At 36.3% G+C, this 17255-nt stretch overlaps 1 protein-coding gene across 1 annotated transcript in view; it reads left to right on the forward strand.

The window, feature by feature from the left end:
- Positions 1-270, forward strand: part of LOC118746558 — an 18195-nt gene extending 17925 nt beyond the window's left edge. Inside the window, exon 9 of the mRNA XM_036480402.1 lies at positions 105-270. Within this exon, the coding sequence (XP_036336295.1) occupies positions 105-270 (166 nt within the window). The remainder of the gene's footprint in view (positions 1-104) is intronic.
- Positions 271-17255: the final 16985 nt, after the last annotated feature.

A 17255-nucleotide genomic window follows, 5' to 3' on the forward strand; every position in this document is an offset into this window, starting at 1 on the left:
CGAAAAAAGTTGGAAAAATGTTTGCTTTGTGCATATTGGGTATGAAAAAAACATGTACATATGTATGTGAGTATGTAAATATTTTAAGTTTTGTTTTGTCTTAGATCTAGTTCTGTAAAGAGTCGCAGTGGTTCGGATCTACATAAAATAGGAGATACTGAATTATTCTCGGAGCTGGAGCGTAAAGGCAGCGATGTGATGAAAGAGCTGAATACTATTCTACGTATGCATACCAATAGAAGCTCCGAAAAGGAAAAAATCAAACTTTAACAGCAGGATTTAAAAAATAATACGTTCTGTGTAAAATTTTGCACTTTTGCTAAAGCCAGTTCTGTTAAAAAAAGTCAAGTGTTAAATTAAGAAAATTGCCGGATAAATAAAGAAGTAATAAGTGTTTAAATGGAAATCCGCAAAGATTTTGTGTATGAAATATAGCATAAAAGCTTACTACTTAGGTGTACATAGCGTATGAAAAACATTATTTCCTGCTCACTTATCCATCGATTTCTTCATTAGTAACTTGATTTTTTTTTGTAACTGAACAGGCTTTAGCACAAATGCAAAAATTTTACACAGAACCTGTTATTTTTTAAATCTTTCTCCTGTTAAAGTTTGATTTTTTTTATATTTTTTTTTATGGAATGATTAATTATTTTTTCAGAAACTATCAGTCCTCTCGGAAAGTCATGTATACACGATTTGTGGAAAATTTTATTAGATTTCATTTGTCGTATTTCATTTTCAGATTGTTAAATTGGTTTGTGAGATATACGTAACTAAGTGGAACCACCTTTTGTTTTAAGCTGGATAACGGTAAATTTAAAATATCTCGAAAACGTATCCTTAGTACAAAAAAAATTAACTTGATTTTTGGAATCAGCGGGCGATTCTACATGGAAAATGAAGGGACTGCCGTGTAACAAAAACCAAATACAAATTTGTGATCCAGTGATGTTAGGTTAAGATGTCGCGATCGTCTTTAAGACACTCTAAGGCTCAGGGCTCATTGTGCTGCCGCATGCGAGGTCAGAAACTCCCAATCCCACCTAAAACAATTTTCAACTTTGCAGCAATTTTATATGATCCCTGATTTACACGGATCTATGGTTCTCCAAGTTGTGGAGGAATTGCCTACCAAGAGTGGAAAGATTTTTTGTCTGGACAAAGCAGGGCACTGACACAACAGGTGCAACATCGTTTACTCCTCCTCTTGATCTTGAAAGCTTCTACAGAAGTCATGTAATCGTAGGCCTAGTGGATAGGCAGAGTCATTTTGTAACAGATACTAATGCACTAATATTATGTTTAATTAGGCACAGGAGTAGGGCAGTGCGTTTAGCGCTGATCCCCGGCAACAATTGCTTTGAAGTTTTGCGAGGGATAACGGCATGTCATTCACTATTTTAGTAGTCTTGCACAAATCGAATGATATTTTTGTTTCTTCCAAAAAAAAATGTTGCCCTTTCATGATGCAAAATAGTACGTTCTGCGTTACAACCCCATAATTGTGCAAGTGTTTGTCATATCCCCTGACAAAGCTTCAAAGGGCCGGATATGTGCTCATTTTGCTTTACTAGAGTGCGGCATTTAAGGAGAAGAACACAGAATTAGCGATTTGCCCTTGTTAAAGAGTCGAACTTGAAGGAAGAAAGTAACAATCAAAAGCCGAGATTTTTTGGTAGAAACGAAAACACAATAAGGGCTAGTTTCTCAATGCCTGGTTAACACTAACTATAGGTTAAACATCGTTATCGATGTGATCGACTCCATAACATATAGCAGGGAGTCGATAACGTCGGTGACGATGTTTAACCTGTAGTTAGTGTTAACCAGACATTGATAAACTGGCTCTAAGTGTACATTCTATCCTTATTTTAATCAAGCGTGTGACAAAGTTAAGGAATCTCAGTTAATTTCCTGTTTTCAGGAAACAAATTTAAAGAAAGAAACGGTAACAACTCTTCTATGCAGTCAGCTAGGGTAGCACACATTTTTTTTGTCCCAGCATAGTTACTTAGTTAAAGTTTTTTTTATTCCGCTTACCTTTGCAATTTTTACTTATTTGCTTCCATTTCCGTTCACTTTTCCTTTGGGACATCCGACATGCTTTGCTGGTTCGTTGACGTAATGGTCTGTATGTTGGTAGTACTTGCATTTATAATTCCTAGTTAACTTGGCGGTAGAGTGACAGAAAATCGACTTTTAAAAGCAAGTGTCAACTGGCGCATTGACAACAACTCTGATAGTTTATTCAGACATTTTTCATTTTGTTGCACAACTAAGTGCATTAGCATGTTCTGCCACAAACAGTTTGTGTGCAAATATATGCATATATATAAACTTAAATTTACTAAAGTAATGTCTCAAAATAAACAGAAGCGTACATCGAAAGGGCCCTTTCCAGTCGAACAAATTTTAACGTAATAAAGGCTAATTCTGTGATATAATTTTTGAATTGAAATTTCTTAATCGAGTTCGGAGATGGTTCGTTTGAAGCCTTCCTAGTCAGATAGAATTTTTTATTCATTGGATAATAAATAAATAAATCACATACAGTGGCGCACCCAGGAATATATTTGAAAATTCACTTCAGATAATATACTCTTCAAAGTACATTTATGCCACTTTTGTGTACAGTATATAATAAATAAATAAACTTTTTAAAGCTTCATAAATTGTCCTTTATTTACATAAAATTAACAAAGAACTCGAACATTCTCAAGCGACTTCAAAAAAGGGGGAGGTTATCAATTCCCCGGAATTTTCTTTTTTTATGTATACTACCGCATAACTTTGGACCACGTGAATCGATTTCAATGATTCATTTTTTATCTCGGAAAGATGGTACCTCACGGGTCGTTCCGAAATTTGGTTTAGTTCCGATCATTGGATCATGACAAAACTAACGGTATTCCTAAATTTGTATACGAGTATTGAAGTCGGTTGTGTATTTTGCTTAAAAATTACTTGTTTAATAAAAGGTCCAATAAAACAAGACTGGCTCAACTTTCAAAAGTAATAAAAGAATATTAGAAAAGAGTTTTGATGTTCATTTTCCTCGATTCCTTGTATGCGCTTATGATCAGATAGCATTAGTTTTGAACAGAGAGGCCTTGACTTTTAGCTAACCGAGACTGACTTTGGCTACACTTATAATTTCCCATAGAAGAGTCAGGAACGGCGAAATTCCAATCCTCACGTTTGGATCCATAATGGTTATGGGAACGGGATTCAAATTAACCACTTTCAAATTATTGAAATTTTTTAGTCAGGGATTTTGGTTATTGGTAAAAGCAGCTTCTTGTCATCTTCCCACTTGGTGCCCATACTAAAAATATATAAATATACATATATTTTTTTAATAAAAATCGAAAATTCAAGGTTTGATTACTTACAAAGAGAGATAATTAACAATTTAACTACTTGAAACTATTATAAAAGCAATTAGTAATAATAATAGATTGCCGCTTCCACATATGTAAGTGTTTGGCCGAGCTTCTCCGCCGAATTGTGGGGTGCGCCTTGGTGTTTTCACACAGAGTGGAGGGACCTACTGTTTTACGCCGACTCCGAACGGCGATTGTATTATTACGAGAAGCTGTTTTTCATGGCACAAATACACTCGCAGGTTTGCCATTGCCTGCCGAGGGACGACCGCTGTTAAGAAAAAGCCTTTTTCTATATTTTTTGCGATGTAGCTTTGGCCAGGGCTTGAACCCAGGTGCTGATGAGTGAAAGTGCGCACTGCTTACCACTACACCGCAGCGGCGATATTATGAAAGCAATTATTTATTAAAAATTAAATACATAGAAAATGCTGATATGATCACTATAACTAGTTAAAGCCTAATCGCATTTTAATATTATGTTCCATAAGTAAATAAACTTTTAGTATGACAAATTTTTGGTATTCTATTGACGTAAAAAAATCTTCTCACAAGTCTCCTCAAAGATGTAAAATGGTGCAAAACCTTAGCATGCAGACATAATTAATTTCACTGCTTCCCACAAAACATGAAAATTTGTCTACATTTGGTACATTTTTATGTGTACGTACTTATCTAAATAACGTATACCGCTTTGTGAACCGTAGGAAAATTTTAACCGTGAACAGATTTGGGCAGGTGTTTTTTTAGTAACCCGTAATTTGTTTTCATCAGATATTTTGGTAGACGTGGTTAGCGATAATTTGTATTTCTAGTTGCACGTACTTGTGTAGTGCATGGGGCGGTTTGAGGTTTTGAAAAACCGAACCAAAATGTTCAGATTTTCTGGCCGCCATGTTGAGTTTGACTCAACCATTTGTGTGAAGTATGGCAGAATTGCCTTAATTTTTACAAGATTTTCAACGAGAGGTCGTAGGGGAGAGAAAGCTGAAAGAATACCAAACTTTTTTTTACATTGTAAGCCGAAAGAAAGCTAAACAGAATCTGTTTTCCGAGTTAGCCATTCGTACAATATTAGGTGCGTATACTAAAATGCAGTTAGTACTAACCTGCAAATTTTTACTGGGTATGTGTATAATAACCCAAAAAATTTGCAGCACTGAATGTGAACCAAATTCTGGGATAGGACGCTTTTCAACCAAACTCCGAGGGCGGGTAAGGGCTTACCGCCAATAACATGCCCATGTTAAAATAAGGCCTCCTCGAAGCGAAAGGGTAAGCGATTCCCATCGCCTAGCTCGTTTCCACTTTCGTTTCTGAGGTAATCGTGTTTTTGCTGGGTTACTACGGGCCAATATAAATTTTTTTTTTAACGAAATGCATTTAGTTATTTAACTGAAAAGATGGGGTTAAAAAATCACTCGATTTAACGAATTTTTGACTATTACGATTTAGGCGCACAACAAAAGATCCGTCATATTGGACGTCTGCTGTAATGTCATGAATAAATATGTATGTATATCGAATAAATTGCTAAAAGTTACATTGCTGTAAAAAAACATAGTTGCGCGCAGCTTCATAGTTCTCAACTATCTTAATAAAATCATGTCATTGATGTTCTCGCAGGGTATGTATGCGAGTTAAGAAACATAATTATTTCACGCTGGTGGGAAAATCACAAACATAACCGAACATAATTATCTGAAACCACGACAACTAGTAAATGTGAAATGGGATTGGCGTGAAAAATAGGCAAAGCAAAATTACACCCACTGAAAGAGATGAGAAAATTGCAAAAGAGAAAGATTGGAGTCACAGATAAATGCCAACACCTGAGAAGCGCAAACGTGTAGCTAGTATGCTCATTTCAACGTACATACATATGCATGTAAATTTGTATATATTTATGTAGTTACATATATTTGTATGTACAAATATAAGAAACACTGGCTGAAATTGCCACAGGTGACCGCTAAGAGGTTAAGCAACAGCAAATAAACAGTACGCTGGCAACAAAATTGTAACAACAATTGTAGGAACAATGCAGACGGCGCAGAAACTGGCGGCAACATTCACAAACGACCTTTCACGAAATTTAACAAATCGACCAAGAGTCCAGCGTGCGCGCCATGCTAAAGCGGCGGTGAAGGCAGATAGCAACCATACAACTAATACATACGTACACACTAGGGATGCCTAAATATGAGGAAAATTGTGATCTCGGTATTTCGGGATATTTTTTCAGTAATCTTGGGATTCACATTGAGTCATAACTTTTATGAATGAAAGAAAAAGTAAATATCTGAAAGCATTTAAATATTCCATGCAATAAAACTATTTAAAACTTACATATTTATTAAATTGGACAAATCTATAAGTAATACATTTTATAAATGGTATTTAAAAAACCATGTGGTTGAGGAACGCATACATCACAAATAACAATGTAAATACCAGGTATTTTTGAAAGTAATGATTATTAAAAAAAATTTTACAAAAACATACCAAAACAAGTAAAGAAGTATAAGTTCAGGCGAAAGCGAATTTTATATACCCGGCCAGGTATCAACTATAGTCGTTCCAACTTTCTTTAAACTACCTAAACGTCTATAACAGTCTTTTTTATTGTTAAGAGATTATTGTAAGTATTAACTTGGGGCAAATGAACGTCCTCAGTGATTGAAATATCGGAGTTTTCGTATATCTGAAAATTACCGTTATACGGGAAGCCGGTGCAATTTCCGACCGATTTGAATAATTTTCAACGAATTGTTTTTTCGTGCCGAGGTTAATAAATGCGCCAAGTTTGGTAGAAATTGATAAATCGGTTACCGAGATACAAATTTTTGATCATAAGTGGGCGGAGCCCCGCCCAAAATCCAAAAATTTATCATAATCTAATTTTCTGCTCAGTGGTCATTGCAATCACCGATTTTGAGTCAATTACCTTCAGTAGTTACTGATTTATCGCAGTTTTCGTGTGTCTGTTAATTACCGTTATGGGGAGTGGGCGTGGCTATTGCCCGATCGCAAAGATTTCCAACAAGTTTTTAACTGGGCCCTAAGCAATGCTCGTACCGCGTTTGGTAAGGATTGGTGAAGTGGCTACTAAGATACTGTACATCACCATAAGTGGGCGGGGTCTCGCCCCTTTTCCAAAAATTACACAAAAATATTATTTCGCACCAAAATTCTACTCCACGTACTAATTTTCAACAATTTGGATCCAATATGTACTGAAATATCATAATTTTGCATTTTTCGAAAATACCGTTATATGAGAAGGGGCGAGGTTAAAGTCCGATTTCGCCCATTTTCAATAGCAACCTACCTTGGATAAAGAGCAACCCATATACCAAATTTTCGTTGAGATATCTAAATTTTTGCTCGAGTTATCGTGTACACGGACAGATGGACGGACGGACGGACAGAAAGACATAGCTTAATCAACTGTTCTTTTCATTCTGATTCTTTACGTATACATTTGTCTATATCTATCCCGATTCCTTTAGGCTGTTTCAAACAACCGTTATGCGAACAAAGTAATAATATCCTGTGCACAAATGCGCTCGGGTATAAAAAATTCTCTAAACATAACTGTTCTACTCAATGCGCGAAATGGCGATTTTTTCGCAATGCACTCGAAATTTTTAGGATGAACGAGTCAAAAGGATCTCAGATTTGGATTTACCAGGTCGAAATACTTGTCGGTAGGTGGGTCTGGTGTTAAGCACACACCCTTTTTTGTGCCGGTGTTGTTATTATTGCAATTAAAATAAGTATGTACTACGTACAAGCAGCAAAGTATTTAAAACGGAGTCTACTAATCTTGACCTGAGCTTGTTATATACAAAACCTGCTGATGAAAACATTTTTCGACCTCAACACATTAAGGCTCAACTGATAAAATCCATTTAAAGTTAGTGAGCCCTATCTCCTCCACTACAAAATAATTGAACTTCTCTTACCAGCACGTCAGATAAATTATAACTTTTTCGATTTGAGTAGATTGATTTAAGAAATTATGTAACTTGTTCTTAAAACTCTCTGTTTCGTTTACATTAGCGACGCTTCGAGTACTGTTTAGCTGAGCGAGAGCGGGAGGGAGGAGGGGTTTGATCTAGTTAGAGGAGTAGAGGAGGTAGGGATTACTTTTGTTGTAAGTTTATATGTATCAAGCTCAATGAGCCCAGTTGGTTTATATATGTACACGAAGTCAACCACGCACTTCAATTGTCTGATATGCGAGAGAGAGAAAGAGAGTGAGATATGCGGGCAGGCCGATGAAGCGGTAGCGCATGATGTGACCCTTTTACCATTTATTAATTGGGGGCTCCATTGGAGGAATCATGCTCTAGCTGCCGTAGGCTAATGTACAATGCTATTATTCAAGGATGCATTAGTGCAGAGCCCCTGTGTGGCTTGTAAACCGTAGCTTACTACCATCTCAAAAATTACTCCGGGAGTGGAGTGGGAGCGATGCTTAGAGCGTTGACCCTTGGCTGAAAATGCCAGCGACTTATTACTTCACTAAGTTCAGCGAAGAGATATTTGAGAATTGCATAAAAAATGCATACCCAATTAAGAACGAGCGAATTACTTTTAAACAGTGCCTGCTTGTGTTCGCTGCACTTAGTTTATGCGGGAAATGCATAAGTCGGGTAAACAAGTACATTCATTAAAATCTCGGTTCTTCAAAAAAGTCTCAGGCTGCAATTTAAACGTACAGTTTCAAGGTTTTTGTTAATGCAAGCAAATCCCGGGATTTTCAGGACCCCAAAAACTTCGGAATCCCGGGATTGGCATCCCCAATACACACCAACTACAAAATTGCTATAAGCAACCGACAAAAGCCCAATAACTTGCACTCAAAATCCAAGCGCAACCGCAACCGCAACACCACTCATCGCTTTGTGCTTGCTAAAGGCCATTGCAGCAACACAAACATTTGGCATTTAAAAAATAGCAAAAGTACAAATGCACTTTGGATTGGCTAAAGTTGAGCCGAACTTCAGCTGTGTGACTAATGCATACATATGTACTTACATACACACAGGCAGATGCATGTTACATATGTACATATATTTAGCATTTTCTTTCCAATTTAGCATTGCTTGCAATAGCAAGCATTGTTGTTGCATTAGTTCGTTGCACTTGCGGCTGGAAGCGTGGTACGTGTAAATTGCCGGCCGGTCAGCTGAGTTGCACTTTTATGTCAGCAATTTATGCACCTAAGCATGGATTATTGCATAGTGCAGCCGCTTCTACTTATTTTTATTCTTCTTATTCTTTCACTTTTCCGCCACAATCAACCGCTTATTTTCGGTTTGTACCTTTTGCCTCTAATAATTTCATGCTTCACTAAAAAATTGCCACGACTTGGCAGAGATTCCAAAATGTTAAAAGAAAAATCACAATGGAGCATTTAGGAAAAAATAATAATAACTAAAGGAAAAGACAGAAAATTATTGACAGGCAGAGGACTCACGAATAACGAATTGTATCTAATGTACATTTGTGTAAGTGCCCGCATAGATATAAATAAAATGTCAACCGCTTTCGCAGCATGAAGGTGATGGAGTCTTCCACAGGCCGCCGCAATTGGTGGTGGTGCCACTCACTGCGGGAGCTAGCACGATTTGGCATAGCAGCAGCGGTGAAAAGTGAGTTCACTCATTCATTGGCTAGCAGCGAAAAAATGCGAGATTGCTGGTAACCGTTAACTGCATAAAAATTTCCCTTGCTCCTACCCTCTCAACTCAGTATCGCCAACATCTCGAATGAAATTCTCTCAGCAACAGTACATATGTAGTAACCTGCCAGCATTTTACCTCCTGCCGTCATTTGTTATACAATAAAAGTAAATTGTCTTGTCAGGCTGCTATCGGATGCCGATTGTTGGCTGTCGACCGACTGTCGATTGCCTATTGCCAACCGTTGCTACTTGGTTATACATACATATATAGTTATGTTGTTGCATAGCTCATTTGTTGTTTGTTTCCTTTTTATAGACATTTGTTGTTGCTGTAGTTTATAAAGTTTTTTATTGTTGTTAGACTTAGTTGTACATCTAAAGACATGAATACTTATGTATGTAGGCACACATCCTACATATATTGACGAGTATACAGCTACACCATCAGATAGCGATTCTCGACAAACCGCACAATGTCGCTAATAAAGTAACGTTAAATTATATACCGTTACGATGTACATACTTATACTTACCAACTAGTATCCACGTATTTTTACTTGTTTCGTCGCCAAAAAAAAAAAACGTAGTAACGCTAGACAATCACACAAACGATGACTACGTACATATTAGGGTGAATGACTCGGTATTTCTAAACCGGTTTTAACCGGATTTTTTTAAATATTTCTAGGTGGCTATTTTTTGAAATCTTAATTTTTCGAATACCGAGTAAGCCGGATTTTTACAATTGGGTTAACTGGGTTTTTACCTAGTTTATTTATGTATCAGTATCTTAACAAACTAAAAATATATTTTACTAAAAAATGGAACTAGAAAATTTTTTAATTAAAATTATTTCTGGACTTAACTACTGGAAAATTTTCCACTGTACAAAATTATTTTAAATATAAAAAGAAACGCGAATGAAAATCTTTCACTGAGGGTGTTCACTTTTACCTACATAGTTATCAGGTTAACTGGTTACAAATAATTATTCTATAGTGTTGTTTATTGTTGTAAGCTGATTAAAACATATAACCAAATACCCAGATAACCAGACAAGCGTGAACACATGCACTGTTTTTTTTTTGTTGTAGCAGATTCCGAAACTCTTTCTAAACCAACTAAATGTTGGATTCATTCTCATCTAACGACAGGCTCAGGAAACGAGCAGATCTTAAATGGTTTGAGCCATAGAGAGAGGGATGAGCTCAAGTGAGTGGGCATACAGAGAGGTAGTTAGTGTCGTCGAGCATCTTATTCCCATTGTACTGAACAGTTTAACCTGCAATAATATCACGAATGAAATTGGGTCAAAGCACGTCTCACGATGCAGCTCGAGCACGTCGCACAGTGGTTTCATAGCGGAAAAAATTCAACATCTCGCAAACTTTTAGCCCAATCAAGCTGAACATTTGTATAATAAAACTTCATGTGATACGAATTTAGAAAAAAAAGGCTGAAAAAATGGCAGATGCGATGTTTATAAAAGTGCTATATGCATTTTTATACCCGAGCGCACAATCCTGAAACAGTTAAATATGCAGCTTTAGGCGGCTGATTTTATTTTTAACTAGTTGTAAAGAGTGTATATAAGACTGAAACATAGTGCTCCGTTTGCCTATTAACTCTTAGCTAGCCCTTAAATTTTCTTTTGTTTAAATTTTTCGAGTGTCATAAAGAATGTGGTAACCGGTGAAACTATTTTTTTTATTTTGTTTAAGGCCATATCTAGATGTAATATAAAAATCCTAGAACACTGTCAAAATTATTTACACAGCATAAGAACCTATAAATCAACCATTCATTAAAATTATACAAAAAATCCATTATGAACAATATACAAATTTCCACTTTATTTCTTGAATAGTTGATAGCACACAAAGAAATTAAATGCAGCTTTTCAGGGCCCATGCATTTAGCTAATTGGACAAAATATAAAAAAAAAATTAGTTTTTAAATTTTCATATTTTTGAATTTTTTTCGCACACAAACCATAGTCGTTGTCTGTGATAGATGGTGGAGCTCACGGGGTGAGAATTGACTAAAGACTGGCTTTGACTATGTCATATTTTGACGCCAAAATTTGGCGACATATTTTGACACAACTTTATCTCCTTTATCCATACCTTTACCGATGACATTATGGGTCAAAAATAGAGATGGCCGATTTAGCAGCGCATGTACCCGACTAAAGACCTGTCCTGATCCAAGTCAATCAATAAACCGGGTTTTAATCCCATTTGACAATGTGTTTTCACTTATTTGACGACAAATGCCACTGGATTTGACATAGTGAAACTCAGCATTAAGACACTGATTGATTCTCGATAAATAGCCTCTCTATAAAAGACTTTATTTGTGTAATCGGTCATGTTTAGCGGATGATCTATTCTCATTCCCAAGGCAGTCGGGTATACATGCTCGAGTTTTTCCCGACAGAGGACTATTGTTTTAGCGATCGAATCTTGACAAGTTCGGTGAACCCCATTAAGTACGAGTTTTTCCACTAATTTCTTATGTTTTACTGAAAACCAAAATACTGCGAACTCATTTTGCTATCAAAGTTAATACTATACCTAGTTTTTGCAGTTGTAATTTTGTTCATAATTTTTGACTAACAGCAACTGTTACTATAAAGATAATACTATATGTCAAATCAAACCGGTTTATCTGGTTTTTTCTTAATTTAAAAATGAGGAACCGTTTTTTTTTTTTAATTTCCATTTTTCGAATAACTCGCCAACCGGTTAAAAAAAGCCGAGTAATCGAACATCCTACTAAGTATGCACATAAGTAGCTATGTGAGCAAGTTGCTATAAGAGACACGGGAAAAAATATTGAGAGTTTTTATTGTGTAAACTTATAATGAACTCGTGGCTCTGTATTAATCTTCATCGGAGCTTTTAGCCCCATGCATTAAATCCAGCGTTTTATAATGTTTTTATCCCTTTCAAATGATTTTTTTATGAAGGCCCTTAATACAGGCGTTTTCTTAAGTATTAACCTCTTCATTCGACTCAAATCCCTTATCACCCGGCCATTTGTTCAGTTTTAGAAACAGGGAATATAAAAAGGGAGCTAAGTCGGTTTTAGAGGGCAATCCGTAATTTAATTCATGCAATTTAACCATAGCGACTACACGCGCATGCGTCCGCGCCTAGGATTAGTGGAAGCGCGGTTTTTCGTCGCCAAATGCAACCTTTTTTGCTACATTCGCCCAGAAAAATCAACTGCTTTGGCTGTTCTCTGGTCTCTAGTATAATGTAATGGACACTCCTACGGATTGCCTGTTAATATCGCCAAACACTCGTTCGAAGTGATCACACGGTTGCGCTGATAGCTTACAAATATCCCTGCAACTTCGGATAGACTAATTTCCATTTTCCAGTCGTTCAATCGTCATTTTCATTTAACGATCCTCCAATATTATTTAATGGATTTTATAAAGGGCTTCTGGCAAGCTGACCTGTAGAGCGCTTGACGTAGACGGCACGCCATTAAGTCTTGCAGAAAGAAGAGGCCTGGCAGGTGGCTTTCATGAACATAGAAAGGGCGTTCAGAAACATTTTCTTTGAGGCGGTGGTGGCACAGGCTCATATCGATCTCGAGATTTAAAATTTCTTTGCATGGTGGATTTCGGCAGTGCGTCGACGCTCAAGCAAAGGCACGTCACAGGGCGATGTCTTTTCTGCTGTACTTTGGCTTCCGGGCAATGCACGAGTGCGAGCAGGTATATTTAGCCGAAAAGCTGAGTTTATGTGTACATAACTGGGGACTTAATGTTAATCCCTCAAAGACCAAAAAGGGCTAACTTTTTATTTCATCTAGTTATGTAGCCCTTTATACTTGCGAATCTGACTTACTCCGAAGCTAAACTGGAAAAGACATAGCGAACATCGCGAGTAAAAAGAGCGTTCGGTTTTCTAAATTCGTGCAAAGCAATTATAGATAAGTGTTGGGGGGTCATGGATGTACAAAACTGTAATATGCCCGGCTAGCGAAGCAGGACGCGTCATTTGGCTTATGTTGCGATTAACCGGGTCCTTCAAAAATGGTTTACATGTGGCCTTAAACGTGATCTACCAACTGTTTCACTGAGCTGTCTGATACTCAGAGCACTTGTGTTATAGAAAAAGCGTCATTATGGGCATGAGAAAATTTTATAATGTTTCAATAATCTGACTTCATTTTCAAAGCATTGTAAAGGCATTATTTTTGTTTTTGCTGAATGTTTGGCAATAATAAGAGCCCTCGCTCTGAGATACTAAATTACAGTCATGACAACGGGCTAGCGCAAAACGGATTGGGCCTGCATATTAAAAGGACAAAATAAGTTACTATGCTTTTGTTAAGGGCCAATTATTTCTCAGCTCTGTCTAAACAAGGGAAATTAAGGGTGGGAGACCCCCAAAAACCGGCAAGGCGTGTAGAAGTTTTGTAAGCTTCAAATTGGGCGTTGGGAATTAGCGCGGCTGAATGGGAAAGAATCACATTATTTACTGTCTGAGATGTAACTCTCCGGAGGTGTTAGATTAGTGTGTATTTTAAATTGCCACTTTTCCAAAATAATATCAAGAGTGGCTATTATACTCTAGTTTCTATTTCTGCTACAGATTTTTTGTAACATAAATCTTTGCTGATAACACGGAGCAACAAGTGGAAAAAGGCGTGCGATTCGGTGCAAGATTAATAGCTGTATTTATCAAATGGAGACAATTTTCCGACATCTTTATGTTCACTTAGTCAATATTTTCCTTACAGAATGCCTTTCAACTGTCCTGAGTGTCATCGAAATTCTTGCAGTGTAGTCGGGTATCATGAGTATTAATTCCTAGTGCAATTCCCTTAAGGCACTGACAAGCTTTTGCTCCAAAGTTAGCAGAAACACCCAACTTGCTCTACTACACACACCACAATCAACATTTGCTTCGCTACAAATGCATTGTAATTCCAACGAAATGGGCCAGTAAGAATAAGCTTCAGCTTATAAATAGACAATTTTTTTTTCGAAGATTTGTTTTTAGCCAAAAAAGTATATACTTACAGAGATATGCATTCCGATTTTTTTTTTTTGGTTTCTCTTTGTAAGTAGCATACGTCGTCATTTTACTGGAATAGAATTCGCGCAAATGTAATTTGTACAAGTATTTTCAGCAAAGAAGGTGAAAACTTGTTATTAAATATAGTCTTCTCATTGGTTCAGATGTTAATATTACACTGTGAGACAAATGGTAGGGGTCAGTGATCGGGAAGGGTTCAAACTACCGGGGAAAGTTATATCGGTAAAAAAGATGTTATACGTGTCCCGGCATTTCGCTGGGTCACGTCTAGGAATCGAGATATATATATGACTATCATATAGGGGAAATTGTCACCTTTGGTGGTCTTTTTTTGACATAACTCGAGAACCATTAGTCCGATTTTGCTCAAGCAAATTTAAATGAATTAAAAATTACAATTCCTTTAATCTGTTCATATAACGTTTTTCTATATAATCAACAGTTTTAAAAAAAAATAATATTTTAGGCAAAGAATATTTTTTTTCTTCATACATTTATTTTTACCGGCAAAACTGTTTATTATATAGAAAAACGGTATATGAACAGATTAAAAAAATTGTAATTTTTATTTTTTTTTTTTTTAATTTGTTTGAGCAAAATCGGACTAGTGGTTCTCGAGTTATGTCAAAAAAACCACCAAAGGTGACAATTCCCCCTATATGACAGTTATATATATATCTCAATTCCTAGACGTGACCCAGCGAAACTCCGGGACACGTATAACTTGTTTTTGACCGATATAACATTTCCCGTTGGTTTCATCCCATCCCGATTTTGACTGTCGCATAGTGTTATTAGCAGTCATACACACTCATACTTATTTACCTCCAACGCATGTTCTGTGCTCTTCATTCGACCAAAGTCAATGATCTGTAATGCTCTATTTAATTCCGTAAGGGTTCTCATGAACGGAGATTATAATGAAATGAAGTAAAACACAGGAAAGGGGTTCAGCTTTCATGTATATGTTTTTGAAATGATAACACTTATTGACTTCCAAAAATAGCTGATTGCAGATGCTGTATGCCTCTGTTGCTCATCATCATTATCAATACCACCAGCACATACTTAGTCTGTTGTTTAGAAAGGTTCGATTTTATCCACACAAGAGAAGTGGGTGGAAAGAACACTAGACCTAGACAATTTAGAAACTGAGATCATGCAATGAGACACTCTGCCGACAACTTTTGAAAAGTCTGTTTATAAGGTATTGAATTTAAACCTTTCTTGGAAGTCAGTAAAACTGTTTGTTTTAAAAACTGCAAGATTTGATTCCTTCGACGTGCTTTTGAAAAAACTAAATATGTTGATTTGTAAAACAGATGAATAAGAATTTTCCTTCTATGTTTTGATATTCCTCATGGGAGCTTTTCCTGTGATTTTGTACGCTGATAAATACATACATAGATACATAGGAATGTGCATACAACCTCCAGAAAAAATTTCAAAACCAGCCATCGCAAAGTTTTTCACAGTTCTTGGCTTGAGGAAATGATATAGATACATATGTATGTATATCTGCTTTGGACTTTTACTTTGCCAAGTTGTTATTGATGTTATTTTTATTTTTACTTATTCTTATCTACATATATATGTATGTATGTGCAGCTAAGTATAATTATTAAATTTTTACTTGCATTCACATGTCAGCGCGATGTTATATTTGTATCTTTTTCCGCTCACACATACCTATTTTCTACCGCTAACTCTTTACACGCTTGGCTTGCAGTTTTAGTTGTTGCAATCATTTTGGTAACCATTCATTTATTTGTGTTTATTGTTGGCTGGCTACTGTTAGGTTTGTTGCCATAGCTAATGTTTTTTGATATATGTACGTATGTATTTACAGACAAATGTACTTGTATGAAAATGTGTGGAGGTCTTTAGTGCTTGCATACATACATACATACATTTAACATAGATGAAAAAGCGTGAAATCGAAAGAAACTTATTCTGTTGGTAGGCAGTACAAAGAAGTAAACAAATAAATTTGTTTGCTATTGTTAAAACCTCCGTCTCTAATATGTAGAAACATACATTCGTACGAGTAGTATGTATGCGCTTGTTGTCAGCGACTAGGTGTTCTGGTACCCATCGTAGAGTGGTGGTGCCGATGTGAATATACACCTGTTTACTTTTCACTTCTGCCGAATGTTAAACGTGTGGGGGGATATAACTTTATAACTACATACACTTCTGGAGCTAGAGTTTGTTTATTGTGGTTTGCTTTTGTTGTAAAAGATTTCAACATATTTTTGCAATGGGTAATAGATGTATTTACATACATACATATATAGGTATCTACACACACATGCAATGCACATGCTTTTTGCCCACACACGACATGATATCCATGGCACATGTCGCATGCAACTTGGTGTGGTAGCGGCAAGTGCCATTCTCCGTGGCGGCATTGTGTTTTAGTATCGCGTCATTCGTGCCCACGTTTATCGTGTGAATTGCTTTATGTACACAATACTTTGACATTTAAAAATTATTACCATCTGAATGTCGTCATTTTTTTTCCTTTTTGTAAATTAAAATAGAGTGTCATTTAATAATGTTTAGATATTAAATGTATCAAATACTGCATACACACATACATATATGCATACCTACTAAATATCACACATATCATAATTTAATTTATTACAATGAAGTCGGAAAGTTCAAAAATGAATGATGAAGATGTTGCCAAAGGAGACATTACAACTTGAAAGCACGAAAGACATGTACATATGTATAGCATAGACTTGATAAATCGACATACATACATATGTACCACACATCAAATTTAAATTAAATTTACTCAGTTTAATGTACCAGCCTCTAGCTAAGGAATATTTGTAGCAAAATCCGTACAACTTTTGAAATAAGTCACATTTCGTCCCTTAGGAATATTCAACGGATAGCTGCTAAATCACTTCCCCAATATTTTTCGTATTGTGAATACCTTATCTGTGCTGGATTTGCCAGGTCTAAAGACACACTGCTAAGGCCTTACAGAGGCTCATGGATATATGAGCAAAATTCACGAGTTGTATAATTTTTAGACAAAAAAGTGTGTTTGGTCGAAAAAAAGTGGCACAGTTGTCTAATACAATGCATTATCTT

The sequence above is a fragment of the Rhagoletis pomonella genome, unplaced genomic scaffold (genome assembly GCF_013731165.1).
Source record: "Rhagoletis pomonella isolate Grant_MI unplaced genomic scaffold, Rhpom_1.0 Rhpom_scaffold_00010, whole genome shotgun sequence".
Lineage (NCBI taxonomy): Eukaryota > Metazoa > Arthropoda > Insecta > Diptera > Tephritidae > Rhagoletis > Rhagoletis pomonella.